Below are 21075 nucleotides of genomic sequence, written 5' to 3'. Positions count from 1 at the left end.
TATGGCTGCATTGTCTCATCGTCTGCAATCATGATGGATTCCTGTGTATATAAAAAAAAAAAAAGCAAAACACCGCTTCATTCATATTATATAGTCACTTTTATTAATATTTTAATTAGCCCTCATTTTATTTATTTTTTTTCTAGCTTTTTTTTAAATGCCAATTTAAGGCACATTGACAGCCACTGTCTCCTCCAGTGGGTAGTAAGGATTGTCTGTCTGCCACAGAAAGCTACATGATACAAAACACTTCCGCCGAGAACAGATTTTATTTTTCTTATTTCACAAAAATGACATTTGACCTCATTTTAAAAGTAAAAAAAAAAAAGGATGTCCAGAAGTGCCGACATGGCGGCATGTGAAAAGTTTATTATAACTTCTGGGTGTGGAAAGAAGCCGAAAATTGCAAACCTCTTCTAATTTTTTGGCACTTTAGGATGGCTCCTTTTTTAAATCTTATAACGCTTTGTATAAGGCCTCATGTCCACGAGCGGGTTGGATCCTGTGCAGGGAATCCCACCCTGCCTGTGGCCGAGGATTATTTTACCTGTTGCGGGTCTTCTGCGCCCCGGCCGGATCGTCTTTCTTCTGCACGGTGAATCTGTTCCAGCACACATGCGCAGTAGGAGTTGTTCTTTTTCAAACTCCTGCTTTTCCGCGGGATCCGCTGCATTTCTGCAATGTCAGCTGCGGTGTGCCGTGGGTCGGACGGCTTCCATTGACTTGAATGGGAGCTGTCGGTGCGGGATTCTCAGAAAAATACAGCATGCTGAGATTTTGTTTTCTGGACCAAAAGGTCTGCAAAACAAATCTGCTTCCTTAAACTATTTTGCGGCTTCCCATGATTCCCTATGGGCAGCTTGATTTGCGGATCTCCCACTCGGGTTCTGCAAATCAAACCTGACCGTGAACATGAGGCCTAAGGCTGGATTTACATGGCTGCGAAAGATGCAGCTCTATGCAATTGTGCGATGCACAGAACTTGTGTGTTGTAATAACATTAATTTACATGGGAAGCATATAGTGCAAGATGGGAAATCTGCAGAAGGCCCTATTTTCATGTAAGTCTCGCTTGAGAATTCCACGAGTGAATTTGAGTTTCAAAATTTTCACGGGTGATCTGCAGTTCAAGCCGCCCACTTCATTTCACACCTGCAAATTTGACTTTAAATGATCTCCCACGTGGATAAAAAAAAGAATCACAGCATGCTCCATTTTATCACGGATCACGTGCACATGTGGCTCCATTCATCGCCGTGGGAGCTTAGGATCCGCAAATACATTTTAAATTCATTTGCGGATTTGAAGGTTAAAATCAATTAGGGAGGTGGGGAAAAGGCTGGCAGCTAGTACTTATTCCTGAGCAGTAGTAACTTGGACATTCAGAATATATTATTCTTAAAGGAGTTGTCTCATTAAGACTTCGCTCACTTTTTGGCATTTCCATTTGTTTTCCTGCAGTTATGGGCAAGGGAATGGAAACCACTTGCCGAATGGCTCTGTCTTTGGCTGGAACCAAATAGGACCCGCTGCTATAATGGGGTGCGTTCCGTTTCCGGTCACTTGTCCTGCATTTTACTGAATAAAATGGCCCTAGTTTGTCCTGTATTATAATTAAAATTGGCGTTGGAGGCTTAAGACATCCAATTTCCATGTAGATGTCATGGAGGTGTAGGGTGGGAGGGAGTCTTCCAGTTGGTCTTGCCTTTTTATAAGTAATAATGGAGAACTTCTATGTAACAGTGGCGGCTGCTTTCATGCATCCAGCTTGTCCATGCTTTATACAGTCATTGGTTTCAATGGCTGCAATGTAGTACTACATGCAGGAAAAGGTATGACTAAGTTTCCGGAGTGACTAGTGGTAGACCTGTACAGGGGGAGAGGAGCCAGCTCACAAGTCAATGGGAATGAGAGAGAACATGACTTTTTAAAAGCTGCTTATGCAGTTGTGTAGTGGAGGTGGTTCTAGTGGGGTGTAAGCTTTTCCGAAGAGGTACGTTTTCAGGACACTTTTAAAAGTTTTGGATGGTGGGAGAAAGAAGAGGAAGGTCTTATAAGAAAAGTATTAGGTAGACCATGTAGGGAGGGGCACAGAGAGGGGCGATAGAGGAACAAGGAAAGTGGTGGAGAAACCGGGCAGCACAGTTAAGAGTGCAGAGGAGGAGGTTGCCGTTGTCTAGGTGGGATATGAACAAGCAAACTTGTACACAACTTATGTCAGGTTTGCTCGTTTATCTTCTGTATGGGGTTTTACTCTGTAAGGCTACATTCATACCAGCAAACAAGATAGCTGCGAAGAAACTCTGTCCCGATATCGTGCTTGCCAACGTGCGGTTTACCTGCGAATGCAAGGTATTTTTCAAGCAAAAATGTCTTGCTTCTGTGAAATTGCAATTCTCCCGTGTGCGATAGAGGATCCAAAGTGTTTCCCATCACACTCACATGCGCATCGCACGGCATGCAGGTGCCATGCGATGTCTTTAAAGCCCCACTGAAAACAATGGGCAATATGTTCCAAGGAACATGAAAAAATAGGGCTCGCAGCGTTGGAGTTCATATTCGCACGAGTTTTAGGCTGCTTTCACACGGGCGACAAAATTGCTTGATTTTTTTTTTTTTTTTTCCCCGCGATGCGACACTGCTACAAATCACGTATATGTGAGGCCCATGCTCTCCTTCACATTAGCGATGTTTTGTAGGCTGCTACCTTGTGAGAGAAAAAAATCACGATTAGCGATGTTTTGTAGCCCATGTTTTCCCTATGGAGCCTTCCTTTGTGTTGCATCACACAAAATCGTGGTTTTCATGCCGTGCGATGCAACTTCTACAGTGGGAAGTCCTACTGTTTGTCCCTAAAATAAGCCCTAGCTGCATAAAAAAAACCAACCAAAAAAAAAACATCACCTAACAGGCGCTGTCTGCTCCACCGCATTTCTCCTCCCGAAGCTCTGGCACACTTGTCTGCAAGCTTCAGACAGCGCTTTCTTGGCTCAGCCAATCACAGCCATTCAATGCGCTGGCTGAAGACTGCAGACAAGTGCGCCGGAGCTTCAGGATAAGTGCTTTTCTTTTTTTTTTTTTTTATGCAGCTATGGCTTATTTTCAGGGGAAGGGCTTATATCTCAAGTATATCTGCAGTTACACTTGTAGCTGCATATTCCACCTGGAGATCAAAAGTGACAGCAGCTGGGAGACCAAGCAGTCTGATTGTTTAGACAACCAAACAAGGCTAGAAGCGTCTCCTGCATTATACTTGCCTACTGAATGCAACCCGACCCCCAGGTTCCCTGACTGCAGTCCCCCTGTTATAATAAACACCTAGCACGAACCATTATACATTTATGGCTCTGGCGCTGTGCCTGCACTATCTGCAGTCGGTATCTGCTGTAGATCGCAGTAGACACACAGCAACTATTGCCAGAATTGGAGATAACTGATCCCAGCCATTTCACCTATCGGGCTCCATTGCCAATTGCAATAGCAGCATCTAAACAGTCAAAGGGAGGAGGGCTCCCTTTGTCACCCCTCCTAAGTGATTGTGCCATTAAGTTTCCTTGGCAGTCAGAAACCTAAAGCCCTCAGGTATACCATCTATGTGTGCCCATTTTTTCTTTTTTTTTTTATTCTGAAAGACACATTACACTTCAAAACAGACGTATTGCAGTGTAATATTGAAGTGATCGCTGGGTGAACAGCCAAACAAAGTCCAAAAAATAATGGCAGAATTAGTGTCATGTAGAATTATACCAAAAACAAGGCCTCATACAGCTATGTCAATGGAAAAAAATATGGCTCAATACAGTGATATAAAAAAAAACACAACAAAAATACCCGTGCCCTTAAGGCATTAAACGTCAAGGGATCACAAGCATAACTAGAGGTACATTCCTGCCCTTAAGGCAGTGTTTCCCAACTCCGGTCCTCAATGCACCCCAACAGCTCATGTTTTCAGGATTTCCTGAGTATTGCATAGGTAATGTAATTCTTGTGAATGCCTCAGACATTGCCAGAGGTGTACTTACTATAGGACATCCTGAAAACATGACCTGTTGGGGTGCCTTGAGGATCGGAGTTGGGAAACACTGCCTTAAGGGCTCACTCACACGGGTGTATATCCCGTGCACAACACACGGTGGATGGAGGCAATGAAACTTAATGGACTTTCATTCTTCCATGCACACCTGTGTGTGGGCATTGCTTATTGATATGCAGGAGAAATAGATGGCAGCATGCTCTACCTCTCTGCGTATCCTACATATGGGTTGCATAAGAAACCTTGTCTGTACGCATGCATTCCGTATGGACAGTGTTTCCATTCGCAACCCGGCTCTGAACAGAGTGGGGAATTTAAAAGAAAAAAAAAATCACATGGCGCCCTCTTGTGACCGTGTCATTCTTGGGCATGCACAGTGCCATATGCAACCCAACACGGTCTCTGGCAGCTGAGAATCGCAGTGCTGTACGCATGTGTCTATGTGAATGAGCCCTAAGAGTTGACTATCAAGTCTTACAGTACCGGTACAGCAGAATATAGTGATTACCATATTACAGAATCACTTCACATATTCAGTTAAAATGAAATCCTACAGTTCATATTTAGTAGTCAGAATGCATGTAAATGACGCATTTATAATACATTGGCATTATTGGTGCCCCTTTGTGCCCCTTCCTCTTGTCATGCTATGTAGGATATTTTTGCCTTTTTAACGCCAATCGGGAAAAATAAACATTCTATGAACTTTTTCTTTACAAAGATGTCCGCATTATAAAGGCTTTCAAGAACACGAGCTTCATGTCACTTTCACACAGCAGTAGTTTTGTTCAATATTTTACATTAGTATTTACACGCAAGATTTGCGCGCATCCACCATATTTGTAGGGCAAAAACCATAGTGCTACAAATCTTTCCATTATACTTTTCCTCTGTTTGTTATACTCTTAAGGGTGCATTCACATGAACGTATATCGGCTCGGTTTTCACACCGAGCCGATATACGTTGTCCTCGTGTGCAAGGGGGGGGGGGGGGGGGGGGGGAGGGTGGAATAGCCAGAAGCAGGAACTGAGGCTCCCGCCCCCTCTCTGCCTCCTCTCCGCCCCTCTGCACTATTTGCAATGAGAGGAGGTGGAACGGGGGCGGGGCTAAAGGCTGTGAATTAGCCCCGCCCCCGTCCCGCCTCTCCCCATTGCAAATAGTGCAGAGGGGCGGAGAGGGGGGCGGGAGCACAGTTCCTGGCCCTGGCTCTTCCATCCCCCCCCCCCCCCCTGCACACGAGGACAACGTATATCGGCTCGGCGTGAAACCCGAGCCGATATACGTTCGTGTGAATGCACCCTAAGGCCCATTTACACGGAACGATGATTGCTCAAACGACAGTTTGAGTGACAGCTTTGAGTGATCATTTTACATAAACTAATAAGTAGCTACTCAGCTAATTAGGAGCAATTAAGTGTGCAAACAAATCCTTAGCTGAAAGCAGTTATTAGCCCGACGGCTCATATCTGCTTTCAGCTCCTTTGTTCTCCAACGGGAAACAATGCTATTAGTACTACCCGCAGAGAACTGCTGATAAGGCTGAATAACAATTTTTAGGTTGGACTGAATTTAACGATCAGCTAGCAGTGTACGAAAAGGGCACGATAGCCGCACATTTAGACGCAACGATTATTGCTCAAATGATCGCTTTTTAGCGATTTTTGAACGATCATCGATCCGTGTAAATGGGCCTTTATATATCTCTCAGAAATACTGATGCAAAATAGTGCTGTCTTTAGGTATGTTAACATGGTTACATTTTGATACAGATTTGACACCGATTCTGCATTAAATTCACACCACATGGGAATCTGCACTGTAGTCTATACGCCGTAGATTGTTTTTCTGCAATTGAATTTCAGATCCGCACGTGTAAAAAGTGCCATGTCGCTTCTTGAGGCAGAGTCCACACCGGAAATTCTGTATGTGGATTTGCCCATTAAAAAAAGGGTTAAATCTGCATGTCAATATACGGCCACATCTATGCATAGCTGCGGCAGACGTCATCGGGTCAGCTGCAGAGTTCTGTAGCAGTTTTCAGGATGCATTCAAAAGGATAATAAGGCTTGACAAAGACCCGGTTACTTTGGGTCGAAACGTCGCTATTTTTATGGCTATGAGGTGTACATAAGACATGCTTATGCATAAAAATCTTTAAGCACCAAATCTGCTGCCCGATCCTTCTTTTATTCAGGATGCATTCACACATAGATGATTTGGTGCAGATCCGCAGCAGCTTTCACACTTTTGGTTGAATTCAAATGACAGGGTGTGAAATCTGCACATCTACAACCCAATCCTCAGTGAATCATGTGAATGCACCCTTGGAGGTGGAATCCACTGTGTGAATATACCCCTACGCTGCATGTCTTCCAACTAAAAATATGGAAATGCATCGCTTTAAAAAAAAAAAAAAAATACAGTAAAACTGTCTCTAAAAATATAAAATAACTTTGGGATTCAACAACCCCCCCAATCCCCTCTTGCCAGTGAAACTCTTACGTATAGCCAACAATCAGAGATTGGCTGTTTATTAACGTCATGCATCACTTGCAAATCATCAAGTGACGTATAACTGGCTTCTCTGGATAATACTATAATATACGAATTTCAATTTAAACCCCCTCCACTTCCCCATAATCCAATGTGTGTTGATCACACAAATAGCTACTATTCATAATTTACATGATACAGTCATAACATTTTCAGAACCTGCACACCTCATCTAACCGGTCTTCACAATGATTCTGCTTTTCCCACTGAGCTGATGGGTTGAAGTCATACCTGTAGCAATCTGGCAGAATGGGGTCATTATGACAAGACATTGGCAGATCTCACATACTGACTCTGATCAAGTAAAAAAGTGCTAAGAGTATAATAAATATCAGCAGAGCTATTTCATTGATCATATTCGCTATTGAGTCCATCTTCAACTAGTATCGTGTCCCAAAAGGTTGGACATGGCACCTCCTTGTTGCCAAGTTCTCCTGGATGTGGCTCTAGAAAGAATGATCTTCAGAACAGGAACGAGTGTGCCATGTGACCCCCATCATCATCGGGATGGGGATACATCTTCCTTCTCCATATTGTTTAGGAGGAAGAGCTCCGGATAGGTGGTCAACCCCAGGTTATACTGTAAGAGAGGAAGAAAACGCGCATGAGAAGCAGCACAGGCAAACAAACTACTCCATGCATGTGACTGAAGGTAAGGGTGCTCATGAGAGGATGTACTAACGTGCATTCCAAAATATGTCAAAAGAAATATGACCTACAGTCCCTCGATATGGGAACTAATGCAGGATGTATACTGATTTGGCTTTTGCACTTTAGGCCTCGTTCACACGGGCTAAAAAATGCATGTATGTGAAGCCCATGGTCTCCAATGGGTTCTTTCAGGCTACATGTGAAAGAACTAGAGATGAGCGATATACTCGCTAAGGCACATTACTCGTGCGAGTATTGCTTTAGCCGAGTATCTCCCCGCTCGTCTCTAAAGATTTGGGGGCCGGCGTGGGTGACAGGTGAGTTGCGGGGGGGTGGGGTGGGGGGGGAGAGGGGGAGAAAGATCTCCCCTCCATTCCTCCCCGCTCTCCCCCGCCGCCCCCGAATCTTTAGAGACGAGCGGGGAGATACTTGGCTAAGGCACTACTCGCTCGAGTAACGTGCCTTAGCGAGTATACTCGCTCATCTCTAGAAAGAACCCATTGGAAATCATGGTGTGAAAGAGGCCTAAGGCCTCGTTCAGACTCGCCTGGTTTACACACTGCTCGTCTGAACGAGGCCTTAAGGCTATGTGCACTTTATGGGTTGACAAGAAGAGAGAGTAAAGAAGCTTACAATTGCAGGATTAGACTACACAGGTTTTGCTTGTGGTCTGTAACCACAAAGACACATGTCTGCATTCACACGGCCAAGAGTGAGTTGCGCCCGAGTTCTCAGGTGCAACTTGCATTGCACAGCCCACTGACCCCCAGTCTGAGTGCTGTGCGGGATGCGGGAAACTGCACATTACATGTCCTGTTCGCATGCGAGACTGGCACGAAAATATGGGCATGCGGTGATTTTTCAATCTCAGACTGTCGTTTAATGAAAAAATTGACACAAAAACGCCTGGCATCTGCGGGAAACTTTCGATTTCGCACTTGCCCGTGTGAAATAAGCCTGCGATTTTTCTGCAACTGCGATGCGTTTTTGCATTTATGTACGTATGGTTTTCATACACGTGACGTGCTTCCAATAGTTAAAATGGTAAAAATCGCACTCACATGCAAATTGTATCTACATGTGAGTGCAATGAGGTTTTTGTTTTTTCCCCCATAAAAATTAATGGGCAAATCGTAAGTGAAAATCACTCAAAAATAGGACATCCATTGGTCCAAGAGAAAAATTGCTCATGTGAAGAACCAGATAGCTTCTTTTCACGCATAGGTTTCGTCCATAACGCAATCGGAAAAAAATTATGCGTGAAACTCGCCCGTGTGAGTTGCTAGGCTGTTTTAAAGAATATGTGCAATGTTGCTTCATCTTCTATTGTAAATACATTGGAACAAACACAAAATGGTTGTAAAAGTGCGCATATCCTTGAAGGTTCCATTACACATACTGTACATATAGCAGTTTTAAGAACAGTATAGAAATATGAACATGCAGATATCCTACTTACACCATCCACTGTCACTATGTGTAATGAAAGCTTGTAAAACAGTAAAAACATCATATATTCATAGGAAGGCAACACACTATTATGGTAGAAACACCAGAATGCCCCACTAAGGTATTATAGAATATAATATACAGTATATACATTTTAGCCCGAGTTGGTGCCCTCATGTGTATGTATTATGTAACTACACACTATGCCTCAGACTCACTCATCATCACCATAGCATCTACAGCAAATTTCATGCCTCATATCATCATGCACACAAGTGGCACGAAGCAAAAACACAACCCTATAATGTAAAATGTACAGTCTTTCATCAATCATCTGCTGAGGTTCCATGACGACGGTTTCACAAAGTGGCAAGATCTTGATTAAACAATTCCAAACTTAAAGGAACTCTGTCCCCATGTTTTTGCAGCCTTCACTAAGAGCAGCATAAGGTGGCGCCTGCCACACTGATTGCAGTGATATTTCTGCTGTGTGTATCTAAGCAGTAGTTTTGGAGAAACTTGCATTTTATTACTAGCATCCAGATACAGAACTAGTCCTGCATATTCATGAGCTAAAGCCACCCTGCCATCCAGCCAATCATAAACTAGCACGTTTACATTGGTCATCGCAAGCTAATTTCGAAAAGGGAGAGAGGAGAACATAGCAGATTATCTCCCAATGCAATAAAGGATGGAGTATGTTGAACAGTTTCTGGCTGCTCCCATACATGCTATACTGTGGGCCAATCCTGCTGCCATCCGTGGGATTGGCTGACCATGAATATGGTCAGTTTTAGGGTGGATTCAGACGACCGTATATCGGCTCGGTTTTCACGCCGAGTCGATATACGGTGTCCTCATCTGCAGGGGGGGGAGGATGGAAGAGCCAGTAGCAGGAACTGAGCTCCCGCCCCCTCTCTGCCTCCTCTCCGCCCCTCTGCACTATTTGCAATGAAAGGAGGGGGGGAGCTAAGCTATGCAAATTAGCCCCAACCCCATCCCACCTCTCCCATTGCAAATAGTGCAGAGGGGGTGGAGAGGAGGCAGAGAGGGGGCGGGAGCTCAGTTCCTGCTCCTGGCTCTTCCATCCCCCCCCCCCCCCTGCAGATGAGGACACGGTATATCGGCTCGGCGTGAAAACCGAGCCGATATACAGTCGTCTGAATGCACCCTTAAGCAGTGACAGTGAAACAACTTCTCCTTGTGGGCCTCAGGACAATTTGTGTTGATTGGAACACTGGAAAAAGCTAAGTATGCTGAAGAAAGCCAATTCCTGAGCCGCAGAGTACCGTCTTATCCATAGAACGTAGAGGCTACAATATTATAGGTTTCTAGACTAAGAACCAGTTTGGTATTGGAGTGATGTTTATAGAATCCCCTACTAAGGATCACCCAAACGTCTAATTTGATGATTCTTCATCCTAAGTGAGATCCAAATTTTGCTAACAAAGTTCTTGGGTCTCGGAATTTTGATGCAGATTCCACATAATTTTAGCAATCTACTGAATGCTATAAAAATCCGCACTGTGGTTCATGGTACTTGGATTGTGTAGTTTGCTGATACAGGTGGATGTAACCAGTTGACAGGTGCTAAATCCAAATGTGGATCAGCATATAAACCCTGAGGCTCAGTCGCAGAGTTCTGCCACAGATTATGGATTTGCGGAAGGAAAATCCTTGCATATTAATGTAGCAGCATAGTGGATGAGAGTTTATTTTTAAAAAGTGTATGAATTGACATCCACTGCGGATTTTACATTTGCAACATTTCAATTATTGCTGCAGATTTCCCCCCATTATTATCCATAGAGTGAAATCGGCAGCAAATCCATACCAAAAGTCACATGGCTTGGTTTCGCAAACGAAGATTTAAGTAAGAGGCTGTCCATGTCTACTGCAGGATCACTGGCGGCTGTAGTGCTTTGTGCTTGGATGCAGACGTGGACATACCTTACAAGCCTTAGTGGTGGAATGTGTATGTGGAGTACAGTATGCACAGTACTGACACCACCCTTTACACCCGGGGTTCATCGGCCTAATGAGCCAGGATGGTGACAGACAGGTCCTCAGGTCGCAGGTTTTTATATGTGTTGTCCCTTTCTTAGGCTACTTTTAGGTCGATTTATCGTTTGAATGAGCGAGTGATGTCATCGCTAGCTTGTTTGCTTGTGCACTCTGTTTAGACAGGCAGATACATTGATGGATCGTTCAATAATCATTCAGTCTTTCACATTCGTTGCATAAGTGAATGAGAACGACTGAACGAGCGCTGGTTAAAGCGAATGATAAGTGAACAAGTCAACTATGATTTTTAAACCTGCGTAAAATAAACTAATGAAAAGTGAACGGTTATCATGTGTTGTTTAGATGATCGTTCACTTTTGCTCGTGTCACAGCACATAAATGGTTACGTTTCAGAATCTAATAAGTGCATGTATTTCTTATGTGACTGGACTATTGGCCTTTATATAGAAGACTAATGCCAATGCTTTGTAGTGCCAGTAACAAGGATTAAAAGATAAGAGGAGTCAATAGGAAGAAAAGCCAAACTAACTTATGTTAACATAAACATATAGTTAGTCATCAGAAATAGTGTATAATGCGATAACAAGACCCTGATTGTAGCCATTTCCTTGTCTAGACGAGCCTTAAGATGGTTTTGTAGAGGTCAATAAGCCTTATGATCAATAATGTTTGTAAACTTTGTATGATAACGCCCTCTTTCTTTCATCATTCCATCTAAATACACTTTTAGGCTGGTTTCCAACCAGGGCGAGTGAGCCCAGCCTGCCCGTCATCTAGGTGGATATGCTTAGTCTGGCTCCTTTCTGACATGGATGGCCCTACCAGCAGTATACACTGCCACTAGCAAATCTCTCCCCCACAACAATCGGCATCCCTTATATTATTGAAGATACAAAGGAGACTCCAAATGCTTCTTTTCTAGTCTTCCTCTTCAGCGCTTCAAGAATCACGGTGAAAGATGCCAGTGAGGTGCTAGGCATAGTGATTACAGTGTTTGTAATATTACAGATAGCTATGTCATGAGATTAACCCTTTGCAATCCAATTTTGAATTCAGGGTTTCCTAGGGGGCTTTCTCTTTCTGTCATTATACAATAGCGCCATCTGCTGGCTAGAGCCAGAACTGCTGTATGAAAAATGCTGGAGAGGCTCCTGACAACAGAGCGGCCAGTAATTAACAGTAAGAATACCCGGCTGGACGTCTTCCAACGTCGGAGCTGTATAGCCTTCAATCGAAATGTCTTCAGACGTCAGACAGTGGATTGGAAAGGGTTAACCTTCTACATAGAAAAAAAATTTGTCTGGCCAACAGCTGGTACAAATTCACAGTGAATATGTGCAAGCTGAAATTGTAACTTTGCATTTGATTGTAATTTCGTGTTAGTTGTACATCGGTCTTGCACTTCTTGCTTTTTCGTGTTGCAAAGGCTCATGGTGTTCACAAGTCGAGTTCTCCTTTCAAAAGCAAAGGCAGCCATAACTACTTCTGCTTTACTGCATACTTTTCTGCACTCCTTAACATTTTCTTCTTGGTGGCAGTAGATACTGCTATGACAGCTGGCACAGCCTTATACTGCACTGCATCATATTTTCTCTTTAGTGTTATTTCAGCTTGTATTCCTCCACAGGGTACAGAATAAACCACCGGATACTGTGTGTTGTACAAATGTCCCCAATTTTACTGCTGCTAGGCTGGAGAATTCTCCTCTGTGTCTTGATGACACAGTTTGGTCATGTACAGTGCGTATCTTCTGTATGAAATGTAACTAATGCTGTACGGTAAAACAAAGTAAGTTACTTTATGTAAGTTGTGTAAAACTTGGGATGATTTTGGGAATCCTGCACTGAGCTGGGGGTTGGACCCGATGACCCTGGAGGTCCCTTCCAACTCTACCATTCTAGGATTTGGTTTCTAAGGCTACTGTGTCATTCTTCACTTTCATCATGCTGAGGACTCCCATTGATCATCCACAGATTATTGTCTGAGTGCAGAATACAGACGTTCAAAAGGAAGCAGATTTTCAAAGGGTACCAGTCATGAGATTCAAGTTGGCGGAACCAAGGGCAGGATAAAAGCTGACAGGCACCCTCATTTAGATAAAACATAGCTAAGGTCGCGGCCTTTTATTTATCTTTTTTTTTTTTTTGCTTTCTTTTGCCTATTTTCAAAAACACATAACTTTTATTTTTCCCTCAACACAGCTATCTCAGGCTAGCTTTTTGCAGGGCAAGTTGCATTTTTCAATAGTACTATTCAATGTACCGAAAAACTTGAAAAAAAACAAACTTCTGAGTTGAGTGAGGGGGTAAAAACCACAGCCATTCTGCCATCTTGGGAGAGGACCTTGCTTTTACAGCATACACTCAAAAATGACAACTGTATTCTGTGGGTCAGTACGATTACGACAATACCGAATTTATATATGTATTTTTCTTTTTTGCTGTGCTACTTAAAAAGAAAAATTTTCTGTCACCATAACTTTTTTTTTCCATTGGTATAGCTGTGTGAAAGCTTGTTTTTTTTTGTTTTTTTTTTTACAGGACATCATTAATTTCTAGTAACACCATCTTGGAGGGCATATAAACGTTTGGACACTTTTTATTAGGCACCGTTTTATGGCCACAGTGATACCGAATATGTTTTTGCTGGTCTTTCTATTGTTTACTAAAAATATGGTAAAAGGAGGGATTAAACTTTCAATCCTTTATAATAATTATTTTTAGTAAGTCCCCTTAAGCTTGCAAACTTTTGATTACTTATACCATCTGCTGCAATACTTCAAGTATTGCAGTATAAAGTATTTCGGTTGGCATTCTATTAAGCCAGGCCTATCTTAATGGGTAGAAGTACATGGCAACTCTGTAGTCCTTTAGAAGGCACTGGGAAATCATGACAACCAAACACGACCTCACAATTTCACAGAGGCCAGTGTTCAGGAACCTTGAACTCCAATCGGGGCATTGGAACTGTCAAGCGCTGCAATCGGCATGAATACTTATCACGGCTGCTGTGGCCAGATATCAGCTGTCAAAGACAGCTTACATTGGCTCCCAATCCTGCTCCATTCAAACCCTGCACACCCAGAACATCCGAAAGTGCCAATGGGTTAAAACGGAGTCAGGAATGGAAAGAAGAATCATCTGGGCGGCTTCCTGCCACCTTCCCCCCAACTATATTGATAGATCAAATGTGTAGGACAAGACCTGTGGAGCTGGCTGTGGATAAGTTGACAGGACTCTGCCCTGATGACACTGTGCCCCAAGCTAGACTATTTAAAGTGTGTTTTCTCTGAAATGTCAGAACATCTCAGGAGTGAAACATAGGTCTCTGCAACGAAGATGCATGGCAGGAGTTCATATGCTGCCCATGCTTTGGCCAGAATGAATGTGATGACAGGTTCCCTTTAAAGCAGGGGTCCCCAACTCCAGTCCTCAGGGACCATCAACAGGTCATGTTTTCAGGATATCCTATAGTAAGAACACCTGTAGTAATGTCTGAGGACCAACAATAATTCCATCACCTGTGCAACCTTGAGGAAATCCTGAAACCATGACCTGTTGGCGGTCCCTGAGGACTGGAGTTGGAGAACACTGCTTTAAAGCAACTATCCAGGTATGAGCTTAAAATGATTTGTGACTCGGCCTCTTTATTTTTTTCCTCCTGCTTTCCTCACAGCTCCTTGTCTGCTTTTTATCCTCTATTAGGACAGAGCGGTGATCTACATCTACGGAGTCAAGGGTAGTCTGAAATCTTCCTATGATTTGTTCAGGTTGCTTCTCTCTCCGCTGATGTCCATCACCAACTCACTAGGACTTCACTATACAGAGAGCTGATTTGTATTACGGCAAGGGCAGAATACTTATAAAGTGCAGACCAATCCATCTCCAGTAAGAAGCTGAAGCTGATTGGGTAACTACTGATGTAAGAAGTGCAATGAACGACACAATAAAGGAAGCAAACCATTGCTCCATAGAGTGTAGATCTCTGTAAGGCCTTGTCGCCCTCACATCTGCTGGCTCCATATCATGTGTAAGTATGAAATATTATTCTACTAAGGTATTCATACCACCGATTTTGCACACGGATGATTTTTTTTTGTACACTGCATCTATTTCAATTATTCAGCATGAGCCATAGCTTCACTATTGCCTGATGAATTTCCAGATGACGCTCCTTCCAAAGCTGCTGATATATCCAATATTCCTAGTGGGACATGAGCTAGACAAGGTCCCTGATGCTTTTTAGTGGAGCATGATCCATATAAATGATGAAAATACATTGAGACTACAAAGAATATAGGGCTTCAATACACGCTATGGATTAGATATTAATATGAGCAGATGCTACTCTATTACAATAATCCCGCACATCCCCCATGCACTCAGCTGTGTATCTTATAGATGAAGTGTAATGTATTGGAAGAATGAGTTGCTCATGAACAACAGACTGAAGAAGTTCATGCCTCCACCCATTACAGCTTGATTAAGTCCGGATGGTATTTTGGACTACGGCCACCACAACACTAAAATATTGGATATGTCACATTTATTTACATAAAGCTTCTCAATTTGCTCCGTGTATACGTGGGAAATTACAGATTAAAATAGAAGATTGTTTATAAGATCTACTTTTAGATTAGGAGTTGATGCTTTCCCATGCGTCACAGTAGAAGACTACAGAGTAGAACAAGCAGTAGTTTTTAAGGTAACATGGTACATACTTCATAAAGTAAAAGATGCAACAGCACTTCAAGTTTGGCCCCAGGCGAGGAACTTCCGCATATATGGGGGAGGTGACTTCTGCAAAGCAGTAATGAGGGCGAACTTCCCTCCTCTCGTCAGACAGCAGAATAAGATATAGACGGCAGCAGAGTAGCTAAGATGCATAAAAAACTTGCCTTTATTCCATCCTTAAAATGATGTACACTGCGACGTTTTGGCCACTCTGTGGCCTTTATCAAGCATACACCTGTATACACACCACCCCCTTAATACTAAAATGTATATGCTTACCAGCAAATCAGTAAGTTTCCAAAGCTCCATCCCTTTACCTGTTAATACTTAATCAAATCTGTTTACGTACAGCTGCGTTGGATCTAATAACTATGTATAAATATATCAGGGGACAATACAGAGATCTCTCCCATCATCTGTTTATACCAGGACTGTGACTGTAACAAAAGGGCATCCTCTACCTCTAGAGGAAAGAGGGTTTCTACACCAACATAGAAGGGGGTTCTTTACTGTAAGAGCAGTGAGACTAAGGAACTCTCTGCCAGAGGACGTGGTGATGGTGAACTCACTAAAAGAGTTCAAGATCGGCCTGAATGTCTTTCTAGGGCGATACAATGTTATATGTTATAGTCACTAATTACCTCAGAAGGGTCGGCAATCCGGGGATTATTCTGATTGCCAAATTGGAGTCAGGAAGGATTTTTTTTTTACATTGTATAGGAAAAATAAAACTTCTACCTCATTGGGTTTTTTTTGCCTTCTTCTAGAAAAACATTGGAGGGAAGAAGCTGAACTGTTTCAGCCTAACATAGTATGTTATGTTAATATTCACATCCAAGTATGATCCTGTGAGTACACAGACCACCATATTTTATATATATTATTTTTTTTTAAGCTGCTCTGTGTACTGCAGGCTTGTCCCATTGAAGCGCATAACTCCCACTGAATCAAATCAAGAACTATATATCCCCCCCCAAAGCACACTTTTCTTAAACACAGTCCATGCCTGGAGATGGTAAAACTGCTCAATGGTGAGGATGTGTGTCATATTATAAGTTAAAGGGCCATCTCTTCCCCCCTCACTTCATTGCCTGTCACACGCTGGAGTTCTTCTACTGTCTTCTAAATAAGTATAGAGTCAGAAGGATAAGCTGCATCATAGCTGTGCGATTCATCATCAATAACTCTGACAGAAATGACTGTGCCCCCCTGCAGCCAAGGCCTGTGTCACAGACTGAGAAATTGACTAGGACACTAACACACAACCCCAAGCAGATCTGAGCTGGTCAGAACTGAGATCACATGACCATAAGAGGAAAAAGAGGTTGGGAGTTAGAAAGAAAGAACTAACCAAAGTACACTAGCCCACTTATATATACTGGGGGGGATAGCTATATAATGAATAACCCACCCCCACCGGAGTGGCCCTTTAAAACTACTTAAATAAAACACACCACGCCAGGTACTCCTGATCTGAAATCCTTTATTGAAAGATTCAAAATCATTCATGTCAAGTAGACTCCATATGGGGGTTGTCTTTGTACTGCATTACGGGCTAAATAACAGATGTTCTTATAATTAAACACAATTTCTAGAATATAAAAGTGACTAGATTCATTTAGCCTGATGCACATACATACAGAATTAAATCAATATGGCTACGGAAACTAGAAGGTAAGTTTACCATCCTCAGCATAACACATCATTACATGGTTAAAGCGAAAAATAAAAAAAATTAGGAGTGAAAAGTCAGACAAACAAGACTAGAACTTTTGGTGCGCCTGGCTGTGTTCTCAGCGTTATTGGAAGAGGTTCAAGACATGAGGAAATGAGAGAAAGTCTCTGTAAACCCACTTCTCCAGTGTACAGAAGTTTTGACCAGTGCTCTGCAGTAGGTTTTCATATTATACAGGCTATATGGGAAGGCTACACGGGACCATCCAAATCAGATGGTTGTCTTTTTTGGGGGTCAGTCCAGCGATATTGCAAAATATAACACAGTTGCAATGTTGCCATAGTAGCACTTCTTCCAGTTATATCACACACGTAGCTGTATCTTAGCATGTGCACGCACATATATACACAAGCCTTAGGTCGGCCTCACCGGGTGCAAACGTTTTTACTTGCGCTGCGTATTTGTGCAATGGGCGTTGCGTTTTTGCATGTGTGCGCATTTTTTTTTGCACGTGCAAGCCCTGCGCAATTGCTCACAGAAAAAAAAATAACACCAGCATGCTCCAATTAATTTCAATGGGCAAGTTTAATATGTACTATTTTCATGCGCAATACACACAAAAATAGAACATGTTGCTTTTTTTTTTGCGCAAAGTATGCTTATTTGAACAAACCCATTGAAATTAATAGGTTCTACTCACTGCAAAGTTTGCACGCGCAATATGCAGCGCAAATATGTTTCTGTGAATAAGCCCTTATATAGTATCCAACAGTTCTATTTAAGCTTGAATTAAAGGGTTCCATACGAATGGGTGTTCACGTCCACACCATGCGAGAGTTGGAGGCAGTCACCGGAGACTTGTCTTTAGAAGGCACATATCGCATGAGGTATACTGTATATGGAGTAGTGTAACGCACACCACCACTGGACACATGCTCTCTGCATGAAGAATCACACTTTACCATTTGGCTGGCTCAGAACATGAACATTTTTATTCCATCCATTATAAAGTAAGAGCAAAAAAGAATAGATGGATTGATATGTGGAAGAAGATGAGTGACCTGCGCCAAGACAGGACCTCGAGCTCCTGGAATACCGTTGGGGTGAACGGTTTTACTAACCTAGAGCCAGGCCTTATAGCCCAATTGACCAATGCGGACATGTAGTGTAAAGCTTTTGTAAAAGGAGGGAATGCTTTAATAGGACCAAGATGGAGGTAGAAGAACTCCATATTAAAGTATTATAATAAGATGTTCATTAGGTGTCTACAGATGTGAGGTTTCTGGCTCTCCATTTAGCTATATCCTATACTGTGTTTCTTCCAAAACAAGCCTTAGCCTGATTTTTCAGGACTTTCGGGGAAACTTAAAATATAAGCCCTAGCCTGAAAATAAGCCCTAGTTATATTACATAAAAAAATAAATAGAAATGATTAGATTACCCAGCAGGCTCGGTCTAGGTCCCCTTCGCTGCTCTCCAGAGCCCCCATGCGGTTCCCACAGTCCTCGGCCACCCACACAAGGTCACTTCCTGGTTAAGGGATTGATAAATCCCGCCTCCACTAAGCGATGGCTTCGATTGGTTCTTCAAGCGCCACAGCTTAGCCAATCAAAGCCATCACATTGGTACATCGAGCGCTGCATTGATTGTCTGAGCAGTGCTCCTCAGACAATCACAGCAATCACATCATGGAGGTCAGATTTATGAATTGGCTGAGCCTCTGCTCAGCCAATTTATGAATCCCGCCTCCATGACACGATGGCTGCGATTGGTCCTTTGAGCGCCGCGGCGCAGCCGATTAATGCAGCGCCCGAAAAACCACAGCTATTTGTTGAGGCGGGATTTATGAATCCCATAACTAGGAAGTGATACTGTGTGGGCGGCCAAGAACTGCAGGAACCGCGCCGGGCAGTGGAAGGGACCTGGACAGAGCCTGCTAGGTCAGTAAAATAAGACATTCCCCGAAAAGAAGACCTAGTGCCTCTTTTGGGGCAAATATTTTCGGGGCATTTTCGGGGAAACATGGTATATGACAGAGTGGAAAAGGACTGACTGTTAGTGAAAGTTAACAGAACTCCACCCCTTTAGAGGTATCTTATAGGTAATCTTAAAGAGGTATTCTAAAGAAATACTATTGATCAGGTGAGGTCCACCACTCAGGGTGCTGGCTGATCATTCACCTGCTGTCAGTAGGGGGAGAGAGCGGAAGCTGCTGCTCCAACCTCTCTGAAGTGGCCAGTGCTTGTAACTGCAGAAGCAGCTTCCACGGATTATAATGATAGCTGTGCCTACAATTACAAGCACCGACCACTACACAGGGGTCAGAGCAGCAGTTCCTGCTCCGTATCCATATGTACTGGTGCTGACAGAAGGGCGTCCGATCAGCTGTGATCCCCAGCAGCAGACCTTAAGAGATCAACTGTTGATGATCAATCCTGAGGATAGGTCATCAATAGAACTTCCTTGGAAAACTCCTTTAAGTAAAAAGAAAGTATAACGTTTAAATATTTCCTGACAGGCCACTGTGAGAAGTGAGGTTCTGTGCCACAAGAGCCCCACCATCTCTTCAGAATGAAGGGCCACTAGAATTGTTTGGGCCGCATATACCTTCAGATCACTGAGTCTCCATTCCATGCAGAGACGCTATAATACACGAGGTCCCATTGAAGTGAATGGGAGATCCAAAGACATTGGAGTCAGAAGACAAAAGGTGTATAATGCTCAGAGAAGCACCAGGCCCCTTCATTCTAGCAATGAGCAGTGGTTGCAGGATACATGTACAACCCACAGACACAGTAAGATCTTCTAGCTTATCTCATTGATATGACATGTCATGTAAAGGTAAACCTTCATGTAGAGTGTGTTCCACGTAGGTCACTGAAAATATCTGCAACGTTTGTAAGGATTTTGTAACAGATTTTCAGCAGATTTCACCCCGAATACAACTCTGCTGCAGATCTGCCCCAAAATCTGTGACAAAATTTTCACCAAATGATGTGAATTTTTTCAGCGGCAAAAACTCTGTAGCAAATCTGCTCCGTGTGAACGCACCCATAACCCTTTCCAATCCAATTTGTATCCTGGTTTTCCCAGGGGGCTTACTCTTTTTCTGCCATTATACAACGGCGCTATCTGCTGGCTAAAGCCAGTACTACATGAGGTGACACGTTGGATAGGCTCCGACAGCAGAGAGGCTGGCAACATACAGTAAGAGAACCCCGACGGACGTCTTCCAACATCGGAGCTGTACAGCCTTAAATCCTAATGTCTTTAGACGTCAGACAGCGGATTGGAAAGGGTTAATGCTCCGCTGTAAGCAGCCGCAATCATCAACGTGTCAATGTGCTGGTGCATGGATTAGAAAAGAAAGCCACTACTCTCCAGTACATCTCTACACTGTATTATGACAATGCACTACAGATAACATATTCACACTTTTTGGGTCAATACGGATACAAAAGAGGTAATGATATTAGAGGTATCTAAAGAAGGACAAGCTGGGTTCATATTAGTATTCAGTTTTTAGGTTTCAAAACATACAGAAAAAAAAACAGATCCAGAAAAATCCTCATGGATTTCAATGGGACTTATTTAGTTTGTTTGCTTCTAATTCCATCTTGTTCCTGTTTTTTTAATGGGAAAAAAAAAACTGACCTGCAGAACTTTTTTTCTGTACAAAAACAGGAAACTATATGGAAAGCACTTTGAGTCTTTACATTGTACTCTGTGGGTGAACGGACACAAATAGAAACTATTCAGTTTGTGTTGAGTTTAATGGAACTACGCATGTAAAGTTGTAAAATAGAGCTACGTTTAAAACCAGCAAAAAAAAAAAAAAAAAAAGCAAATCCGTGGAATATAGGCTGAAACAAATTAGCCATTTTTGGACAGATTTGTTTGCATCACTCTGTTATTAACGGCTGAAGGAACGCTGATATGAACCTCGCCTTACAGC

The 21075-nt window shown here is 42.9% G+C and overlaps 1 protein-coding gene across 3 annotated transcripts in view; it reads right to left on the bottom strand.

The window, feature by feature from the left end:
• Positions 1-4609: 4609 nt before the first annotated feature.
• The window catches only part of SLC11A2 (solute carrier family 11 member 2), a 64702-nt gene continuing 48236 nt past the window's right edge, over positions 4610-21075 (bottom strand). For all 3 annotated transcript variants that reach the window (XM_066584383.1, XM_066584384.1, XM_066584385.1), the window contains 2 exons: positions 5333-7167; positions 4610-4937 (listed from right to left, as the gene is read on the bottom strand). In XM_066584383.1, the coding sequence (XP_066440480.1) occupies positions 7087-7167 (81 nt within the window). In that variant the 3' untranslated portion in view covers positions 4610-4937; positions 5333-7086. The remainder of the gene's footprint in view (positions 4938-5332; positions 7168-21075) is intronic.

This window comes from Eleutherodactylus coqui, chromosome 1, assembly GCF_035609145.1.
Source record: "Eleutherodactylus coqui strain aEleCoq1 chromosome 1, aEleCoq1.hap1, whole genome shotgun sequence".
NCBI lineage: Eukaryota > Metazoa > Chordata > Amphibia > Anura > Eleutherodactylidae > Eleutherodactylus > Eleutherodactylus coqui.
Note: the sequence above shows the minus strand (reverse complement) of the source record. Positions and strands in the feature narration are given on the sequence as shown.